The following is a 21,477-nucleotide window of genomic DNA, read 5'->3' as shown; positions in this document are numbered from 1 at the left end:
AGCTTTCATAATAATGTTCACTGCAGAAATACAACAATGAAATAGTGTAGACAATAGTTTTGAAACCTTTATTTTTAACATGGTTTAATGTTGTATAAAAGCAAAAGAAATGCGTATCAGACCCTAACCCACATGCAGACACATGCATGCATGAATCTCCCTTTTCCCTACAAACCAACTGAAACACAAAACATATGCAACTAAAGATCTACATAAATTTTCTTTTAATAAATGGAAAGCAGCATTTACTGTTTAGATTATAATCAAAACTACTCTGCAGAGCTAGTGCAAATATATTGTAACTAAACCTTGTAGTAAAAGAGGTTTAGCGGAGTTAAATCATTGTTCATCATGTTACAGAACACACAATGACACAAAAGCAAACGAGTACACTTCCTGGTACCTGATGGTACAATGCAGAGATCTTAGTTCAGTCTTCAGTGTTACTAGGCGGTGAATTCCTCCAGAAGAGGTTTGTGCTGCTCCAGGTCGTCTGTTTTCTGAGGGAGGAAAAGAATCAGTGGAACAAATGTGTTAATGTTTTTAAGAATATCACATAACCACACACTACATATACTCACAAACTGATTTCCATGTAAATTAATGGAAGTATATACGGGTCAAGAAAGAACCCATACAGTTTCAAGCAACTCTGGGATTTTTTGACATTTTAACTCTTTTCCCAGAGAATAATTCATAAATCTTGATGAAAACAGACACATTCAGGGGACTCCTATTAATGACTGTGTGAAATGTGGAGCCGTCAACATTTCCTGGTTAAACAACAGCTTCAACAATGAAATATGATTTTTTTTTTTTATAATCCACCTCATTTCCTCTCTTGTCCCAGCTCCTCAGAGCTTTGATCCCCAGGACGACAGAGCTGATGCTGACGCAGAGCTCCAGGGCCGACAGGACGATCAACACGCCATTGATGCCTCTTAGGAGTATCTGGTGGGAAGGAAAAAAACAAGTTATAAAGTTATAACTTTTTAACTTTAACATATTTGTATTAATTTAATCTTATAAAATGATATATACTTTTTTCAGTCAATACTTTTTCTTCAAACTTGGTGATTGCATTTTTTTAAACATTCACAATTCATGAAGTCTAACTTTTCAGAGTCCAAAGTGACGTCTTAAAATGTCTGGTTTTGTCTGATCAACAGTCAACAACCAAAAATGTTCAGTTTAAATTAGATAAAAGCAGAAAATTATCTTGTGAGAATCTAATCCAAACAGCTACTTTGGTATTTTACTTGACAAACTATGTGATTAACTTTCTGTCGGTGGATTAAACATTTTGTTTCATTTGTGTATCCTGTTGTAAACTCGTTATTTTTAAAGTTGTCTGGAGATAACAATCATGGATGGTAACCTTTAAGTTAATATCTGCAAAAGAAAGAAATGTTTTATCTTATTCAATTTGTTTGCTGAAATCACCAAAGATTACCAGAGTCAGAGTTCGGCCCATGATGCATTTCTTCAGGATGATGCTGATCTCGGGAGACGTGGTGATTTGATCGTCGTATCTGAATCCATTATAGTCATCTCTACACATCCACCACAAGTCCACGTCTACCATGTTGATGCTGTAGAGTACGATGGCTGTTATGGCGAAAGCAATTCCCGTCATGTTCAGAATCACATTGATGCTGACCTAGAAAACAAGTCTCGTCAGTTTTGCAACCAAATGGAAAACAGACACAAAACCACAGCAACTTCAGCATCCAGCGCTTTCAAGGAATTCTTGGGACTTCTGTGACATCACATGTAGCATGGACAAAATAATCTGTAATTACATTTATCTTAATATAAAAAGAAGAAATAGAGAGAGGACAATAAAGTAAAAGAAGTCCTTGTAAGATAACGTGAGGGTTTTATAAATCTGAAATACTCACCAGACACAGACTGGGGAACTTCTCCGAGAGAATGCACATCACACCGAATAAAATAAACTAGAGAGGAGACAGAGAAATCTTAGAAATTCACTCTTACACACAAAACACCACATAAAAATGCATTTGGCAGAATGCACGGCACAAGAAAATCTCTATGGCTGAACAGCTCAGAGGACAAAACAGTTAATCCAACAAAAGCTTACTCACCAGTATTGCCATCCAAACAGGAAAGCAGTTTTCGTCCATTTGCCTTCCAGAGCCACTTCCACTCTTCAGGAGAATCACTCCGAGGCCAATGTTGAGCAAACCAATCATAATGTGCAGAGCCTGCGGAGCAGGAAACGCAGTTTGAACACGACTTCAAACATCTGTACAGTTACCACACGTAGCTTCGTGGTATTTTAAACGAACATATGATTGTAATGTGATGAGCACAATACTGAGCAGCTTTTGGCCGAGAGCAATGATATTTAGTCTTCAGTGTCTTTTTATTTTATAAGACCAGTCAAATGTTTTCATTTTTAAATAAAATCAGAGAGGAAAGAAAAGATGCTTCATAAAAAGAAGAAACTAAAAAGTTACAGCTCAAGTTCTCAGAGAAACGTAGAACAGACGTTTGCAGAGCAAATCCTGCAGACAAAGGTAAAGGTTGTAACTCACCCCAAGTACTGACTGAGACATTCTCTGAACCGTCCTCAGCTGCTCGGACACAGTGCAGCACACTGGGCTGTAGCAGAGGGACTTGACGATTTGGCACAGTGGCGGACAGGGACTTTGGGAGTCAAAGGTCATAGTGAACACAGTGAGCCCCTCGCCTTTGGTCATGGAGACAGACATCCTCCCTGAGACTGAGACAAAAGACAAGACGGTATATGAACTTTAATTATGAAACCATAACATGTTAATCATCACCTGGTGGCTGGTTGCAGTACAGAATATTGATGTTGATAAATTCGTTTTGCATTTGCAGTTTGTTAGCAATGTTGGAAACAAAACTATACAAGGAGGCTGGTGGGAAATTATCCGGAAGATGTCGGGAGAAACTGACTCTGACATTTGCATTCTCACATACTGGAACATTTCAGGAAAAAGTCCATTAAGATGATATTTTTTTTATCTTAAGTGCACAAGATACTAACTTTTTCCCACAAGAGAATAACTTGTGTGCACAAGACAAAGAATATCTTTTGGGAGAATGACAGATCCTGAGAAAAGATGTTTTCATTGATACAGAGACAACATGTAACCACCAGATACAGAAACAGAACGAAATAGATTTAATTGAAAATGAAAATAAACAAATAGGACTGAAATGATGATATAATATAAGAATGTGAGATATATACGAGGAGAAACCTTAAGTGCAGAAAAATGATATTAATAATATTTGGTTCTGATGATGATATTTATAATATAATTTAGTTCGTATCATGATATTTACATTTAAATTACTTAGTTCTGATGATGATGTTGTGAACTATGAGTTCATTATGTTTGTTGTTGACTGGACAGATGTGACAGAAGAAACCTGATCCTAAGAGGATTCAGTTCCGGATCATGAGCTCTTTTATATATTTATGTGGGTGTGTCCAGGTGCAATTACGAGATGCGTGGCTGCCGCAAAGAATTGTGGGGCGGCACTTTCTCCTCACCTTAAATAAAGGTCAGATGTTTCCTCTGCTCAAGGAAATAAGTTAGGAAGCATTGAAGCTCCTTTCCTTCCCTAATCCTTTAGAGAATTAGAACTGCGCTTATTATTATGACGGCTGCTAAAATACATCCGGGTCATTTCACTAAGGAAAATTAACTTTCTGAACGCAGACTCGATTATTGACTCGCAGATGTTTTTATTATTAAATAAATCAGAACTACTTCCTGTTTTACTTTAATCCATCTGTTCTTCCTTTCACCTCCTGTAAATTAAAACCCAGCAACACAACTTTTTATCACAACACTTTACAAACAGAAGCAGACATGTGGACACTCACCTGGTTGTGTATGTGAGAGAAGAATCGACCCTATGGCGGAAGTGAGTCTGGCTTTGATGTCAGTTGCGCAGTTATGGTTCAGAGGAGCAGAAACGTGATGGCTGCCTGTTCCCAGAAGTACCTCCTCCGAAAACCCTTAACCCTTCACTGACGGCCCGGCCACACCGTCACACACAAGCATATTCACATACCTATCTTTGTTTAGTAAGTACACCGTTAGTAATTTGTGTTTTTATACTTTATTATATTCATAATAAATGTTTTTCTTTCACAAATGTTTTTTTTTATTAATGTTGCATAAGTGAATTTTGCCAACCTCTACACTGTCAAGAACTCCATATCCGTCAACTTAGCTAACTATCTATATGGTAATTTTGGTTATAGTTATTAATTTAATTGTTAATCAAAGTTCCAAATTTGTAGTTAGTGCTTTTATGAGACTTAATCAATAAATTGGCTATCTTTTCCCTTCCTTTGAAGGGTGGTGCCCCGAGGTAACTTTAATCAATTCAAGTTATTATTTAATATTAATAATAAAATATTAATATTTAACCATTTTATGGTATCACGTTTAATGCATTATTGCACAACACTGTCAATCAAAAGCCACGCCCACAGACTTGCGAAACGTCATCACACCTCAACTGGCATTAGTCAAGAGTGAAGTGTTTTTTGTTATAAAATAATTTAGGTTATGAGACCAATTCTTTTTTTCATTTATATTTATACTACTATGTTTCTAAGATCTAGACAAGTTTGGCCTTGGTGCAGGTGTGTGCTCCACTGAGGGCCAGTCAAGTTATTGTTATTCTATTGTAATTATTATTATTATTATATATTTTTAAGTTCAAATAAAGGTTCAATAATATTTTCTGCAAATGTCTCCTGGCTCCTGAAGATGAGGCTCCCATTCAGTTCCCATCTCACCTTTTATTTATCTGGTTATATTCTGAATAAACTCCTTATTTTCGTGATAGCATCACTTTTCTCTGTGTTTGTTCTCCTGGTCTCGTTCACATGTGTGACGCCCTTTTTCATTCCCATGGACGTATTTCAGGGACGTAACAAACAAAGACTCAGAGATGTGATATCACTTAGCAAACAAGACTTCAAATCAATGAGGAGGAGGCAGTCATCTTTATTTTTGTCTTAATTATGGTCAGAAAACAATTGTGAATAATGCATTCTTAAGAAATCGACAGTGAAGAGTAAAGAATCAGTTTTGCTTCATAAGAGATTTATTCCTTCTTTCGAGAGTGTACAATGAAGAATGAGACACAGGAAGGACTTTCTAACACGTGGGACACACTGTGTATATCTGCCTGACCTTTACCACCAGTTGATATTAATAACAGTTTGAATGAGGTCGATGCCGGGGAAGTCCATGGCAATGATACCAAAGCATGGTCTGGGCTTATTGGGGTAAAACTGCCTCAGGTACTGATCAAGCCATGGGTTTACCTTTTCAGCCACTCGTTTTGGAGTGAGAAACATTCCCCAGAAAGTACCGAAGCCAGTGCCACTAGTGTACGTCATCACAGCATTATCACCTCCGCAGGCTTCATTGGCTTGGTTCAGCTGTTTTATTATTCTGTTGTCTTTATCTTTAACATTGTCAACCTCGCTTTTACCTTCTGTCTCCACCAGAGGGATTCCTAGAGTGAAGGTGCTCTCCTGCAAAAAGACAATCTTCCCCCTGACTTGACCCATATTGGGCATCCCAGAGGTCACCCAGACGTGTTGGTCGTTGCCAATCAGACTCCGCACCTTGTTGTTGACTGTCGATTTCTCAAAAGACTCTGGTTGCACTCTGATGAGCACAGCCTCGGTCTTGAACTCGGACAGGAAGGCGTTCACTGTGTCCAGGACCTCTTTGAAAGTGCTACGCTGATACATCACACCATGCATGACATAGAGGGTGTCAAACAGACTGAACACTTTGAGATCCAAAAAACGGATGCCAGCCCTCAGCTGATCGTTCAGGGTCAAAGCCTGGCATTCGCCCTCTGGGCCTCCGTAGCGGGCCAAGGTATCGTGGGTACCAGGGATGGTCATGAGCGACAGGGTGCGGAAATCCTCAACGCCTGCCATCCATGCAATTTTGTAGGACCCAGGGAGTATGAGATTTCCGTTGTCGTTGAAGAAAACGTCTTTGCCGTGGCACAAAAGGCTGATGATGAAGAAGATTTTGATTGTTACAATAACCCCAGTGCCACCCAATTGCAGCATTTGTTATTGCAGCATAAAAACAACATATTCTTTACTTTTATGTGCAGAATTCGTGTTCTACTTACATGACAGACAGCAAAACATGCTGGAAAAACAGGCACTTGTGACCAGCCTTCATTCTTGCAGAAAGATGAGAAATCTAGCAAAGGATACGGACAAAATTATACATTTAACACACATCACAAACATTGGTTAAATTACTAATTAAGTATCCAATCCAGTTGTTTTTCAGAAAATTCAACAGTTTTCTACTATACCTTCGAGCGAGGAGGATTTCACAGCCAACCGCTGCAATGGTCAGAATGGTGAACGTGCAACCAGAAATCCAAAACTTATATTGCTTGGTTATCTGAGAATTTGTAGGTGTGGGCCACAGTAATCAGCTGTATGAATCAGACTGATTGTTCTTGATGTGGAACAATGAAACCGGTTGGCTCAGATTGTGGTGTTTGAGAAGGTGGATTCATGGTGCAAAGAAACAGAGTCCGATTAGATATGATTTTCCAGAATTTCAATAGAAATTATTTCAAATCCACGCTGCTCCATGGGTGCAAAAAAGATAAATAAAAGATGACTAAGCAGTGCAATGAGAGCCAGAAGAACCAAAACCACCTAGTCGTGGAAAGTATGAACACACATTCACTCAATTACTGCTCTTAAAGTACAATTTTGTGGTACTTTTACTTTAATTGAGTGTATTTGTTCCAGTATTTGTGCACTTCAAAGGCCAACATTGTACCTTTTACAACACTACACATATTTGACATAATTAGTGACTCATAACTTTATTTTATGAGCAATAGCTGAATGTGACTTGTAGTATAAAGCATTTGAGTTGTGATCAAGGCCAGAAAAGCACTTTAAATAAATGCACTCCACTACAATTAATTAAGTTTCCTTGCAGTGCATTAAATAATAATATAGTCCCACCTTTTTCAGCTGCAACAATAAAATGCGTCAATAATTGTAATTCAATCATAACATTTATATTATTCTGAAATAGGCCCTTCTGCAAAGGAGTACTTAAACCTTTGGTACTTATTTTAATGACAAAATATAATTTTTACTTGGTTAAAAGAGTATTTCCACACTGTGATATTGCTAAAGATCTGTTCGCTATTACTGACATGTAGCAAATGAATAATGTATGTTGCATGGCTCAGGGAAGAACCCATTAAATTCTGGTGTGGATTCAGATCAGGGGATCAGTTTTTTTCACTTTCCTTTAACAATGTAAGATTGGGCATATTTCAACAATTTCACAGATTTTCCAGGGAATATTTCTTGGATGTTGATGAAAAAACATCTGGCAAATATCGGAGACTGGTATTTATGAGTGTGTGTGAAATGTGGTGCAGATTTATTGAATTAATGGGGACTGTTGAGCCTTGGCTGAGATCTGCACTACACTAAGTGCCATTCTAGTATGTAAGATAAGATAAGGTAATCCTTTATTTGTCCCACATTGGGGACATTTGCAACATTTGAGCAATAAGTAATAATAAGCAGCATGCAATACTTATAAACGTGGGATATATAATATATAAATATATATATAAATTACTATATACATTTGTAAATACATATTATAAAGTAACCTTCCAGTTCTGTACATAAGTAAGTTACTTTACAACTTTGGTATAAGAAATATCACACAAAAAAAAACTACAATTACAAAATATGTCATTTTCTTCTTCTTTCAAACTGTAGAGCCTGCAGTTCAGCCGGGCGGCGATAGAGTGGCGGCGGCAGCACGCCGACGCAAAGTCAACTCTGCCGGGAACGACAACAGAAGAAGAATCGGTAAAGATGGCGGAGAAGAGCAGCAGCAGCAGCGACCACACGCAGGACGTCATTGCGAATAAAGACGAATCTCCCGGAGGCGACCCGATGATGATTAACGTCCGGACTCCGGAGGGAACGGAGAAAATAGCGGTCTGGGAGGAATCCTCTGTGGCCCAGGTGCGTCCGCTGACCCGCTTCCATCGTGCTACGAAGTTAGCTAGCCCCACCTGCAGCTGTCAGCTGGTCTGACGTTAATCGACTGATTTGTGACATCATCATCCCATCGCTCACTGGGAGTCAAGGGGGGAAACGTTCAAAACGTGTGAACTGTGGACGTGTTCTACATATTAGATGGTTTTTTTTTAATTTATTTGAATCCGTCCACAGCTACCGAAGTGTTTTTCTAGTTCAAAATCCAATACCTGTACTTTCTCCTATTTCCTTTTCTCTGTCCTGATCAGACGTAGTTTACCATAAACCTGCTGCCTCGGCTGTGAAGGGCCCGGGGGGGGTGGTGGGGATACTGGTTCCTAACTGTCTTTGCTATGTGAGCCCAGTGATGTGTCATTGGGCTCACATAGCAAAGATAGAAGCTAAGGTTTGATTGTGAAGAACATCTCACAGATATAAGATTCCCAAAGTGCATCACAGGGCCAAAAAATAAGACGCCATGCAGATTTTTAAAAACAGAAAACAAACACACATGCAATCTAGAGAGAATAATGCAGAGTCAGTGAAGTGCACAGGTAGAAAGAATCTGCCTGTTTGAACGTGACTGTCTTTTGAATGAATCCACCGACTCGGTTGAAACTTGAAAGATGTAAGTAGGATCCACACTTCCACGCAAATGTCCCACAAGCTTGGTCACCACATGTCTTCGGACGGGTCTGTGGAATATGTAATAGATTCAAATGGTCTGACCCAAGAGAGAGGGAGTGGATCAATAAGCGTGGACTCGATCTATGAGATGAGTAATATCTCACAATAATGAAAAAAGCTCCTTTAATAATGAGTAACAAGTTTCTCTATTTGCAATTAATGAGTTTCCCAGTATTTAAAGATGTAGACAAATTTATTATTTTAATAAACAAACTCAAAAGAAAGTTTAAGCTGCTACCAACACAAACTAACCCTTTTAATTTGAGATGCTAAATCATTATTTCAAGAACTTGCAGTAATAAGCTCTATGACAGCATAAAATATTCTCATGTTTGTTTATTAATGGACTTCTGTGGAGCCCAATGTCGGCAGCATGATGGAGATTAAACTTCAGGAGAGGAAGTGGGGAAGATATGCCAAAGTTTTAACGTCTTCAAAAGTTTCTAGAGACACATCATGTTAACAGATAAACAAAGGGCACAAGCTGGGGCTAACCAGAAGGTGCCGGTAATGCACCTCTCAGTTGTTTGCAAACCACCAACAAACAACACAAGAAGAAGAAGAAGAGAACCACTTTACCACCAGGCCCTGGTTAAACCGTTGTGGCGGCCAAGAGTGAGATTAGATCTTATCTTACATTATCTGTCCTCTGGTGAAGCTGACTTTTCTCTAGCAGGCAGGGCGCTGTTGACCAACATCACTAAACAAACCAGAGTGCTGATAATGATCACCCACACTTCGATGCTGATCTGTGAAACTGTTTCCCAACACAAACTGAGGGTGTAACCTCTGTGACCAACCCCTGTGGTGCACGCATGTCCAGATTAAACAAAAGGTTTGCTGCTTGGCTCCAAGTTTACATCAAATTCACACTATAGGCGGCAGTTTCACGCACAGTTTTTTGTACAAAGATCTATAAATAATCAGTAGTTTTTAAGTGGAACACAACCTGACTGGATTTCTTGACTACTGTTTTTTTTGTATGTCAATGGGTAATTTAATAAGAGATTTTCCAATGCTATTTTTCTTTCCCAATTTCCGATCTGGACTTTGTCCTAACCAAGTACTGATCCGATACCAGTACATTTAGAAATATAACCTATACAGAATACTTTGACAGCTGTATGCTACTAACCCTGTAAGGAAGTGATAAACAAATGCATACAGAGAATAAACACCATAGAATTTATTTTATTATCTAGTTTGACAGTAATAACTGGAAAAAGACTACAAACAAATACATCTGAGAATAAATGGTTCGAAACTACAGTCTTGCATATGGTACACGTTGCAGTTTTACTTGTGGGACTTTTGTCTCAGGAGTAACCACCATGTGGGCACAGTGTGAACTAAAATAATTTTAGAACTAGATTTTCACAAAGCACCCATCTTCAAAAGAGGGGCACTAGATTGCATATTAATGTAGGATAATGTTGTACTTATGTAGTTCTGATCCTCACTAATATTTGCAACTAATCAAATCACCAAAACCTGCATTTCTTCTTTGAACATCAAGGCAGCTGCTGACTTTGCCCTGCTGGTAATTTACCTTTTATTTTCTTTCTCATCTGTTTAGTTTAGACAGGAAGTATCCAAAAGATTTGAGGCCCCCCAGAACCAACTGGTGCTGATATTCACAGGGAAGGTTCTAAAGGATACTGATACTCTGAAGCAGTATGGTATCAAAGACGGACACACCGTTCATCTCGTTATCAAGAACATCCCAAAGTAAGTATAGTCCATGAGATCTGTGTTAAGAGGTCTCGCTTACGTGTGGTGAGATTATTATTTGATGTCTGCTGTCTCTTAAGATCAACAGATGGCGGTGCATCTCAGACCAGTTCCACTTCTTCACCACCTCAACAAAACACTATCAGCAGCAGCGCCAGGAGCACCAGCCCCAGCCCCACTGTAGCAGGCAGCACCGGTCAGACACCGATACAACCTGCTAATGCAATGAGTAAGAATGTTTAACATAAAGTTTACTTTGTTGCTTTTTGCACTGCAGGGAGTTTCAGGGTTTGACATTTTTCAGCTTTCTCTGAAAACCATGTAAAAATTCCTGATGGTTAGTATTGTTTTTAAATTTTAAATTATCTTCAAAAACCATATTTGATTCATGCATTTTAAAATTGGCACAGTAATGTGACCAAACAGTTCTCTATCATCAACCAAAATTAGCATCAGTCTCTCAGATTTAGGAACTGCAACGTGCCTATGAGACCTTTTTGTGTTCTAAGAGGACTGAGTCTGAAGTCTGGTCGTGTTTCTGTGTTACATGAGTGCTGAAGGTAACTCGATTTAAAGGTGGTCACCCCGTCTGCAAAACCTGAAGAAAGAAACTCCCTCTGATTAATATACTTAGAATGCAAGGCAGATGAATCTGTAGCTCTCAGCATGAGGTGGGGTCTTCAACATGGGGGAACTGTCTTGGTTTGTCCATCTAACTTGCTAATAGCTTTTCAGTAACGTAAACTGAAGCGTTCAGTGTCACCTGCTCTTGTAGAGACACTACACATTGTTGTACTGCTGCATGTGTCATGTGTCTACATACTTTATTCGCCCCTTGCACTCAATAAGATGCTACATGTTATCGACAGGCTGTGATTTGGTTCCACCATGCCACATGCCCACACACCTGCCAATAACTTATTGACCTGTATCCTTCCTCCTCAGGTGGACTCGGTAACCTGTCCGGCTTCTTAGGTGTCGGCATGGGTTCACCCTACTTAATGGAGATACAGCAGCTGATGATGTCCAACCCACAGATGCTGTTGCAGATCATGGGGAACCCGGTGTTCCGGACCCTGATGTCCAACCCAGACCTGATGAGACAAATTTGTCTAATTGTCATTGAGCAGTTGCGGAATCCTGAAATGCTTTCTATGATGAGGAACCCCAGAGTCAGACAGGCCCTCGAACAGATCCAACCGGGGCTGCAGATATTACGGATGGAATTGCTGGGATTCGAGTCCAGGTACCAGTTACACCCCTAATTCCATATATTCTTCAAGCCTCCATATTTGTCTTAATCCATGAGTCCACTCAGGAAATAATCTGAATTTCTTCAGTCATTTAAATCATTAAAAGAAAATTAACACTGATAATTTGTATTTATATCTTTCACATCAGTATAGTGTTTAATGGCGCAATTACCAAGATTTCCTTGTTCCTCGTCCTTGGGTCTCTTGAAAGGCGATATATAAATGCAAGCTATTATTATTATTTTTGAGATGCTGGTGGAAAGAAACTTCTTCTTCCATACATCGAAACTTCAGGGCGAACTCTTGGTGTTTAGGGAAGGTCTGGTTGCTAAATACTAGCATGTTGTGTTCAGTTTAGTATCACTTTACATAATTATATGTTAATTTAAAGAGGGTTTACTCTCTCTCAGGTATTTAAAGCTGCTCTTCTTGACCGTTGCTATAAAGCTTTATTTTTTATTTATTTGAACGTATTCTTCCACCTCCAGTGTGCCTACTGGAGGTCTCACAGTTCCTCCAGCCACAGGGGGCAGTGTCCCTCCAGCCACAGGGAGCAGTGTCCCTCCACAGAACTCCTCCTCAGCTGCCTTACCACCAGGATCCATTCCCTCACAGCAGATGCAGCAGATATTACAGATGTTTTCAGGCGGTGGCCAATCGGTACGTTTAATCAGGATGCAACAACTTGTTAGTTTATTGAGAAAGACAAATTGATAATGTCGGTAAATGTGACTTGCATTATATATATATATATATATATATTTTAGATTAAAATACTGATTTCAATTAGTATTTTATCTTTTTTTTTAAGTGAAAGTAAAAGCGTTTAATGTTATTCACAGTTTAAAGAACTATACAGAAAAATGTAATCATGACATATGAGAGGAGGAGTTTGTCTTTGTATTATGATGCAGTAATTGTGCACGAAGTAGGAGTACTGTAAATATAGTTAAACCCAAGAGTTTGTGTCAAAATATTAGGTCAAGATGTGTCTTCTCTCTCACCACATACTGACAGTTATCACAATCTTAAAGTTTCCACCTCTGTAAATAAAAAGAATCTTACGCCGTCTCTTCCCTCACACCTTCAGGTGCCGGAGGCTCGTTTTCAGCAGCAGCTTGACCAGCTCAACGCCATGGGCTTCATCAACCGTGAAGCTAACCTGCAGGCGCTTATCGCGACAGGAGGGGACGTCAACGCGGCTGTGGAAAGACTGTTGGCCTAACGCGCTCAGTTCATTTTAGGGATTGACGCTGGACGACCACTGTAAAAAAAAAAAGTCAACTTTTAAAAGTATAGCAACCAGGTTGGATGATGTTCAATTCTGGGCGCTGTTGAAAGACTGTTGGCCCAACGCGCTCAGTTCATTTTAGGGATTGACGCTGGAAAGACTGGTAGAGTTGGGGACTAGCGAGGAAGATTTGAAAATATATTTAATTAAATTGATCTAGATAAATTCAGTCCTCTATGACATTCAAGTCTGACCTGAACCCCAGATAGAGTTAGAGCTGTTACTGTCACTTGTTTCCATTAATCTGTAAATCAGACACCACGGTCACAGCCACAGTTTCTCTTGCTAGTGCAGACGGAGACAGTTTCAGGCATGACCGATGCACCTTTACGTCTTCCACATGAGGACGCAGAGAAATTTAAGTTAAGTAGTTGTTTTTACATTATTTAATAAAAAAGAAATGTTGTATTTTAGTCTAAGAGTTTTAAAACTGGGTTCTGTTGCAGTAGGTTGGGTGATGTTCCTTTCTGGGCACTCAGCTAGTTTGTAATGTGATTTATTTTCACTCTTGAGCCTTAATCTTTCCTAATTGACAGGAATTTATTAACTTATCTATAATATTTTATCCTGATTTCTTTTTTTACACATATTTTCTTTCCTCAGAACTGTTTAAAGTACTTCATCAGATTTTTATGGTTGTTTCTGCTGCGTTAATGTTTCCAGGAGAAGGAGAAAGTGAAAATGTTCAGGTTGTTGGACCAAGGCTATGATACTGTTATGTTAGAATAAGATAAGATAAACTGTAAAGCAACATTGGCTCGACATGATTTTGTTGGTGGGTTTTCTCACATTACTTAGGAGGTAAAGTAAATTCCATTATTGATTACAAATGACAACAAGCCATTTTACATAATATGGTTGTGTATTTCCATACATGTTGTGTCATACCTTAATGTATTTGATGGAATCTGCAAAATACTGCAAAGATTAAATGTAAAATCTTTTGTCTACCTTTGGACTTTCAACCAAATGTTCTTTGTAGATGTGAAAATAATTGCAGAAAAGTTTAGTTGATTTGAATCCATGGTTGTAATGTTCTTTAGTCTACAAGCCCCCCCCCTCCCTCTGAATCTAAAATATGTTCGTTTAATGTCGGTCACTGACAGTTCTGTGCAGTGATGGAGAAAGAGATTAAACAGAGGAAATGTAGAAATTGCAAAAAAAAATAACTGCAGACAGTCAGCCCCAGTGTGCCATGTTATTTGTCTGCAGTTATTTTTTGGTAGCGTGACCATTTCATTTGATGGGTTGTGGTTTTGAGTTAAATTTTTACTGCTGTTTGTCAGTGTCTTTCCTTCTAAGAAAGTTGTTTTCGGTTCATTATTAATAAATTACTCTTTTGTTCGTTCATCCGTTGCCCATGATTCTCCTTCCCTGGGTTATTAGGGCCTGAGCACGACAGTGCAAGGAGCTGTTATTAATGTTTCATTAGCCGATTAATGTTCGTGCCTCGTGAGGGCTCCTGAGTCTGACTCCAGGATGCTTATAATATCCATTGGTGTTACTGGAGGAAGTTCCTTTACATTGACTCTGTGACACAGGCTGGATTCTGTTTCATCCAGGCATGGGGTTGAACCTCCAACAATGCTCCACCCTAAATCTGTCAGGATGGCATAGGGCTCGTTATCTTTTCCAGATAACACCTGTCTGGGCGCTAGTGTTCTTGGACAGACTGTTTCATGTGTGGGTATATGATTACGGTTCACTGGAATGTGGTCTTTACTGTAGGAGGGAGGAAGGTCGACGTGAGAGCTTGAATTGTGGTCAGTTTCAATTTTACAGGGTAGGTATCTGCTTGTAACTGATTGCTTAATTCTTCGTTGATGAAGGTGCTGTCACTTTGGGTGTCTAACAATGCATACACAAGCTGCTCATTAGATGGGTTTTGGGCTGTGGACACCCACACTGGGACGATCATGGAGGTGAAGACCCTTTACATGTGGCATGGCTTGCAGGCAGGCGTTTTGAGAAGTCAGAGAATGTCCTTAACCCTTCAGCGTCCTTGGAATAAATTTTCGGCCATTTTGACAGCTTCTCCCTGAAAGCTCTTTGGACAACAAATGGCTGACCATAGCATTGGTCTAGTTTTTCCATGCATCTCTGTACGCTTCATCGTCATTGCGATAAAAGGTGCCTTCAAGGCATTTGTGTGCTGAGCCAGTGACATATTTCTTCAAAAAATGAAGATCATCAGCTGAAGAGATACCTTTGCGGTGGATGAGTGACATGAATGAAGCCCTCCATTCAATATAGAGAACTGGGTCGCCACTAAACACTGTGGGCACCAGCATTGGGAGTCTGTCTTGGTTTGCTTGGGCCAACTGAGACACGTCAGTATGAGGTGCTGGTGCAACAATGTGAGGGTTCTGGTGGTGATCAGAGGGGATGGAAATGCTTGACCTTTTGTTTTGCTGCATGGGCTGAGTATCGGATTCCATTCTGCTTTCTCTGTCGTAGATCATCAGTCTGGCACGAGCAGCCTCCATGTCCCTTTCTGCCTGTAGACGCTCCCATTCAGACCTCTGCATGTCTAATTCCTTCCTGTGTTGCTCTTCCATTGTTCTTATTTTCTCCTTTTGCCTTAATTCAACTTGCATTGTTCTGTATTGACCTTCCTTTGCAGCTAGTTCTGCAGCTGCATCAATTCTCTTTGCCACAATGCTCGCAGTTTCCGAGCGGTGACTGGCACCTGACCGTGAAGCGCTACCATAAACAGAGTAGGCGTAGTCATTGGCGTGTAGCTGATGAAGGCGCTGCTTTTCAATATCAGCATCAAATTCACCATCTGTTGCTGATAAACGTTCATAAATGACTTTCAATATGTCACTAGTAACAGCTTCACGTGCGTCCATTTTTTTCTTCGCTTTCAATGTCCTCCCTTTAATTCCTGTTGTGACGATCCTTCATATGCAGCTTGAAGTAATAAGCCACTACTTCCCTGTATTTTCAGTTCGTAGGTTTATGCATTTGTTCCTTTACATCGTCCATTTTAGCCGTCGTCGTTGGACCATCACCAGAGTTGCTGCGTCACATGAACTCCACTGGCAGTGTGGTGCAGCAGGTGGAGGTCATATCCGCCGGAAGATGGTCGAGACTTTCAACTGATGTTTCCAGGTTTATTTGAAACTTCCCTAAACAACACCGTAAGAGCTTGTGCCTCTTCGGAGGGTCGCTAAACCCCCAAAAAAACTTTTCCTTTGTGAAGTTACAGATTCATAACAGGAAGTCCGCGTCTCTACCGGAACTTCACTTTTCAAAATAAAAGCGTGTAATACAACAACGGAAATGAGATTGTCTGACCTCAAAGCGAGCAAATATTTCACAATAAAATAACAGACACTTCGACAATATTAACAATAACATAGATTGGGTTATTTACAATCTGTATTTGCACAAATTACTCAAACGTAAAAAAAATAAAAGGCAATTATTTACACATTTGTTGGTGGTCACTCTCTCAGAACTAGCTCCTCTGCTAACACCGATATTTCTCTATATTACTACAGCTAAATCGCCGATCTATGTGACCGGACAGTGTTAAGAATGACTGTTTTAGAATTAAAGCAGCCTATGGGTCATGTTTGACTCCAATGACAGTGTGCATGGACACAATCAAATTTTAGGGGTTCAAGAAGAGCAGAGATGTGCATTCAGTTCACAATTAAATCTTTATTTAATAATGGGAGGACTAGAATGGGGGACCTAAGAAAGGGGAAAATGATGGACAATTATAAATAAAACAAATAGGTTATTATTTCTGAATGTATATAAAATCTAAAACAACAAATACCGTGACCACAGAGATACAATACACTTTAACCTAAAAAGCGAGGACCATTAGGCAGCTTACTTACTACGGGGAGATTCTATCACAAACCCCAATAGACACCACCACGTGAGCACACTGATCACTACCACTGCAACTCACAGTGCAAGGACAGAACCACCACACACTGTTCAAGTGACCAGCACCCTTTTGGCCTACATGCAAGGTGGTGTGAATCCCACAACTACTCCCTGTAGGTCGTCCAGCTGCCTAACCCAAGGAAAAGAGTGAGAGTCAGTTTGGGTCATCTTCACAGAAAAGCTGTGAAATAATCGGAGTCAGCGAACACCGATGTTTATCCACATGCAGACTTACCGCTTGCTCACTGTGCTCCTCTCGAGGCTAGCACGCCAGTCTGCCATTTCCATGGAGCCCGCCTCTTCCTCCTCCTCCCCCCCAGAGCAGGCGACATTGAAATCCAAACTAAAGCTGCTGGCTAAAGCTAAACATAAATACAGTAAGAACGTAATTCACGTCGGCAGCAACGACTCCCGGCTTCGTATGTCATAGATCATCAAAGTTAATGTGGAGTCGGTGTGTGCTTTTGCAAAAACGATGTCTCAAACGAAATGACCAGAGCCTGGACCAGAACCTGCGCCGCCTTCTGAGTGAGAAGGGGACGTATTCTCCTGATGTTGTGCAGCATGAATCTACAGGAACGTGTTGTTGCAGTAATGTTGGCAGTAAGGGACATCTTCCCTGGAGTCCCTATGCCTTATCATCTGCAGATCCAGGGCTAACAACAAGACTGCTTTATATACAATATGTCTACTCAGATACTCTACCATTACTGACAATAATTCATCCATTTATTTACCTTCTAATGCTGTTTCTGATGTTCTCCTTTACACGAGGCATCTATTGCACTTCTATCCGTCCTGGGAGAGGGATCCCTCACATGTGGCTCTCTGAGGTTTCTACGTTCTTTTTTTGAGTTCTTACCCATCCATAGACCCTAAGATCATGCATATGGATCTGATAGATGTGGAACATTTCTTGATTCATTTTGAGTCTAACCCCCCCGGAGCTAACAAACTATCAAATTAACTTCCATAAACCAGTATATATCTCTGAATAAATGACAAACAGCTACAGTTGCTCTCAGATATTGCAGTGGCAGTGACAACTACCCTCAAACACTTGTGGCAACTGTGATAGCTGCCTGCAAACAGTGTGGCATCAAAGGCAGCTGCCTTTACATATAAGTGGCAGTTTCTGTTGCCACCGGAAGTACCTCTATGAGCTGCCGCTGCCACGATTTGAGCTTGCCCTTACTGAAGAGATGGCAGAGAAAAGCAGCAGCGACCACATGGAGGATGTCAATGCGAATGAAGATGAATCTCCGGGTGCCACCCCGATTGAGATTAATGTCACAACTCAGGAGGGAAACAAGAAACTAACGATTTGGGAGGAGTCTTCTGTGGGAAAGGTGCGTTCATGTCAATAACAAGTACTGATCCGATACCAATACATTTAAAAGTATAACCTATACAAAATATTTTTAAAACTGTATGCTACTAACCCTGTAAGGAAGTGATAAACACATTGAAAAACAAATGCATACAGAGAATGAAGCCATATAATTTTTGTATTATCTAGTTTCATAACTGCAAAAAGAACACAAACAAATAAATCTAAGAATACACAACAATTACTTCCTTTAAATAGCTCTAAAGTGAAGTCTTGCGTATGGCACACGTTGCAGTTTTACTTGTGGGACTTTCCTGAGGAAAATATTGCAAACATTGCTGACATTTTAGGTAGCTCTGGCTAATGCTACACTACATACTTATATTTCCACATTCGCCGATTCCTGACAAAGCATTTTCAGTATTTCTGATGCTGGTATCAGTAATGGAACATCTCTAAATGTAATGAACAACTTGTTTCAGGAGTAACCACCATGTGGGCACAATATGAACTAAATTCATTTTAGAACTACATTTTCACCCATCTTCAAAAGAGGGGCACTAGATTGCATATTAATGTAGGATAATGTTGTTCATATGTAGTTCTGATCCTCACTAATATTTGCAACTAATCAAATCACCAAAACCTGCATTTCTTCTTTGAATATCAAGGCAGCTGCTGACTTTGCCCTGCTGGTAATTTACCTTTTATTTTCTTTCTCATCTGTTTAGCTTGAACTGGAAGTATCAAAAATATTTGAGGCCCCCAGAACCAACTGAATTGCTGATATTCACAAGGGAAGGTTCTAAGGATACACTGATACTCTGAAGCAGTATGGTATCAGAAGCGGATACACCGTTCATCTCGTTATCAAGAACATCCCAAAGTAAGTATAGTCCATGAGATCTGTGTTAAGAGGTCTACGCTTACGTGTGGTGAGATTGACTGTTTGATGTCTGCTGTCTCTTAAGATCAACAGATGGCGGTGCACATCTCAGACCAGTTCCACTTCTTCACCACCTCAACAAAACACTATCAGCAGCGCCAGGAGCACCAGCCTGACCCCACTGTAGCGAGCAGCACCGGTCCAGACACCATTACAACCTGCTAATGCAATGAGTAAAATGTTTAACATAAAGTTTACTTTGTTCTTTTTGCACTGCAGGGAGTTTCAGGTTTGACATTTTTCAGCTTTCTCTGAAAACCATGTAAAAATTCCTGATGGTTAGTATTGTTTTTAAATTTTTAAATTATCTTCAAAAACCATATTTGATTCATGCATTTTAAAATTGGCACAGTAATGCTTATTGACTGATTCTCTATCATCAACCAAAATTAGCATCAGTCTCTCAGATTTAGGAACTGTGTGCCTATGAGACCTTTGTTCTAAGAGGACTGAGTCTGAAGTCTATTCGTGTTTCTGTGTTACATGAGTGCTGAAGGTAACTCGATTTAAAGGTGGTCACCCCGTCTGCAAAGCCTGAAGAAAGAAACTCCCTCTGATTAGCTCCTCTTCAGAATGCAAGGCAGATGAATCTGTAGCTCTGCATGAGGTGGGGTCTTCAACATGGGAACTGTCTTGGTTTGTCCATCTAACTTGCTAATAGCTTTTTCAGTAACGTAAACTGAAAGCGTTCAGTGTCACCTGCTCTTGTAGAGACACTACACATTGTTGTTACTGCTGCATGTGTCATGTGTCTACATGCTTTATTAAGCCCCTTGCACTCAATAAGATGCTACATGTTATCGACAGGCTGTGATTTGGTTCCCACCACATGCCACATGCCCACACACCTACCAATAACTTATTGATCTGTATCCTTCCTCCCTCAGGTGGACTCGGTAACCTGTCCGGCTTCTTAGGTGTCGGCATGGGTTCACCCTACTTAATGGAGATACAGCAGCTGATGATGTCAACCCACAGATGCTGTTGCAGATCATGGGAACCCGGTGTTCCGGACCCTGATGTCCAACCCAGACCTGATGAGACAAATTTGTCTAATTGTCATTGAGCAGTTGCAGAATCCTGAAACGCTTTCTACGATGAGCAACCCCAGAGTCAGACAGGCCCTCGAACAGATCCAGCCAGGGCTGCAGATATTACGGATGGAATTGCTGGGATTAGGTCAGGTATACAGTTACTAATTCCATATATTCTTCAAGCCTCCATATTTGTCTTAATCCATAGTCCACTCAGGAGAAATAATCTGAATTTCTTCAGTCATTTAAATCATTAAAGAAAATTAACTTACTGATAATTTGTATTTATATCTTTCACATCAGTATAGTGTTTAATGGCGCAATTACCAAAGATTTCCTTGTTCCTGCGTCCTTGGGTCTCTTGAAGGCGATATATAAATGCAAGCTATTATTATTATTTTGAGATGCTGGTGGAAAAACTTCTTCTTCCATACAGCCAGCGAACTTCAGGGCGAACTCTTGGTGTTTAGGAAGGTCTGGTTGCTAAATACTAGCATGTTGTGTTCAGTTTAGTATCACTTTACATAATTATATGTTAATTTAAAGAGGGTTTACTCTCTCTCAGGTATTTAAAGCTGCTCTTCTTGACCGTTACTATAAAGCTTTATTAGGGCCCGAGCACCTCCGGTGGGAGGCCCTATTGTATTTCGAAGGATTTGTATTTCCCTTTTGGGGCTTTTTCACGGCCTAGACATGCTGAAATTGTTACCAAAGTTTGCAGGGAATTCAAAACCCCAAAAAGTAATTGTATTCTGGAGTAATTTGAAATGGGCGTGGAAAAATGGCTCAACAGCGGCATCTAAGGAAAGGCCCCTCAGTTAGCTTTCACCGATCTTCACAAAAATCGTAGCCCAGGTGTATCATGACAAGACAAACAAAAAAGGTCAGAGGTGCAATGGGAAAAAAGCAACAGGAAGCCCGCCATTTTGACTTTAGTGGCCATATTGGCCATTTTCCACATTTTTACTTTGATGTACTTGTCCCATGGCTTTCATCAGATCAACTTCATATGGAGATGCGTGTCATCACAACAAGATGGAGATGAAAACTACCTCAAAGATCGATTTTTCGTCACACGGTGTGACCGTGGCGTGGCGTCAAAGTTTGATTACACGCCATCAAAACACAAGGTTCTGTATCTCGGACATATTTGGTCGAATCGAGTCCAAACTAGACATGTAAGACAAGAGTCCCGGCCTCATGA

At 40.1% G+C, this 21,477-nt stretch overlaps 3 protein-coding genes across 3 annotated transcripts; 1 reads left to right on the top strand and 2 right to left on the bottom strand.

Moving 5' to 3' along the window:
- Positions 1 to 54: 54 nt before the first annotated feature.
- LOC118114222 lies at positions 55 to 4,041 on the bottom strand. Its single transcript, XM_035164544.2, has 7 exons — positions 3,890 to 4,041; positions 2,562 to 2,749; positions 2,109 to 2,228; positions 1,902 to 1,958; positions 1,454 to 1,660; positions 829 to 951; positions 55 to 500 (listed from the first exon to the last, which is right to left on the bottom strand). Exons 2-7 carry the CDS (start codon positions 2,736 to 2,738, stop codon positions 447 to 449), a joined length of 738 nt encoding a protein of 245 aa, XP_035020435.2. The 5' UTR covers positions 2,739 to 2,749; positions 3,890 to 4,041; the 3' UTR covers positions 55 to 446.
- Positions 4,042 to 5,218: 1,177 nt separating this feature from the next.
- On the bottom strand, positions 5,219 to 6,429 carry LOC118113716 (1-phosphatidylinositol phosphodiesterase). The gene is made up of 3 exons (XM_035163656.1): positions 6,376 to 6,429; positions 6,184 to 6,257; positions 5,219 to 6,059 (listed from the first exon to the last, which is right to left on the bottom strand). Exons 2-3 carry the CDS (start codon positions 6,234 to 6,236, stop codon positions 5,219 to 5,221), a joined length of 894 nt encoding a protein of 297 aa, XP_035019547.1. The 5' UTR covers positions 6,237 to 6,257; positions 6,376 to 6,429.
- A 1,450-nt stretch (positions 6,430 to 7,879) lies between these two features.
- Positions 7,880 to 14,407, top strand: ubqln4 (ubiquilin 4). Its single transcript, XM_047341037.1, has 6 exons — positions 7,880 to 8,080; positions 10,359 to 10,510; positions 10,594 to 10,742; positions 11,459 to 11,759; positions 12,255 to 12,426; positions 12,857 to 14,407. Exons 1-6 carry the CDS (start codon positions 7,928 to 7,930, stop codon positions 12,989 to 12,991), a joined length of 1,062 nt encoding a protein of 353 aa, XP_047196993.1. The 5' UTR covers positions 7,880 to 7,927; the 3' UTR covers positions 12,992 to 14,407.
- The last annotated feature ends 7,070 nt before the right edge of the window (positions 14,408 to 21,477 follow it).

This window comes from Hippoglossus stenolepis, chromosome 8, assembly GCF_022539355.2.
Source record: "Hippoglossus stenolepis isolate QCI-W04-F060 chromosome 8, HSTE1.2, whole genome shotgun sequence".
In the NCBI taxonomy this organism is placed as follows: domain Eukaryota; kingdom Metazoa; phylum Chordata; class Actinopteri; order Pleuronectiformes; family Pleuronectidae; genus Hippoglossus; species Hippoglossus stenolepis.
The sequence above is the reverse complement of the archived record's forward strand: the minus strand, read 5'-3'. Positions and strand labels throughout refer to the sequence as shown.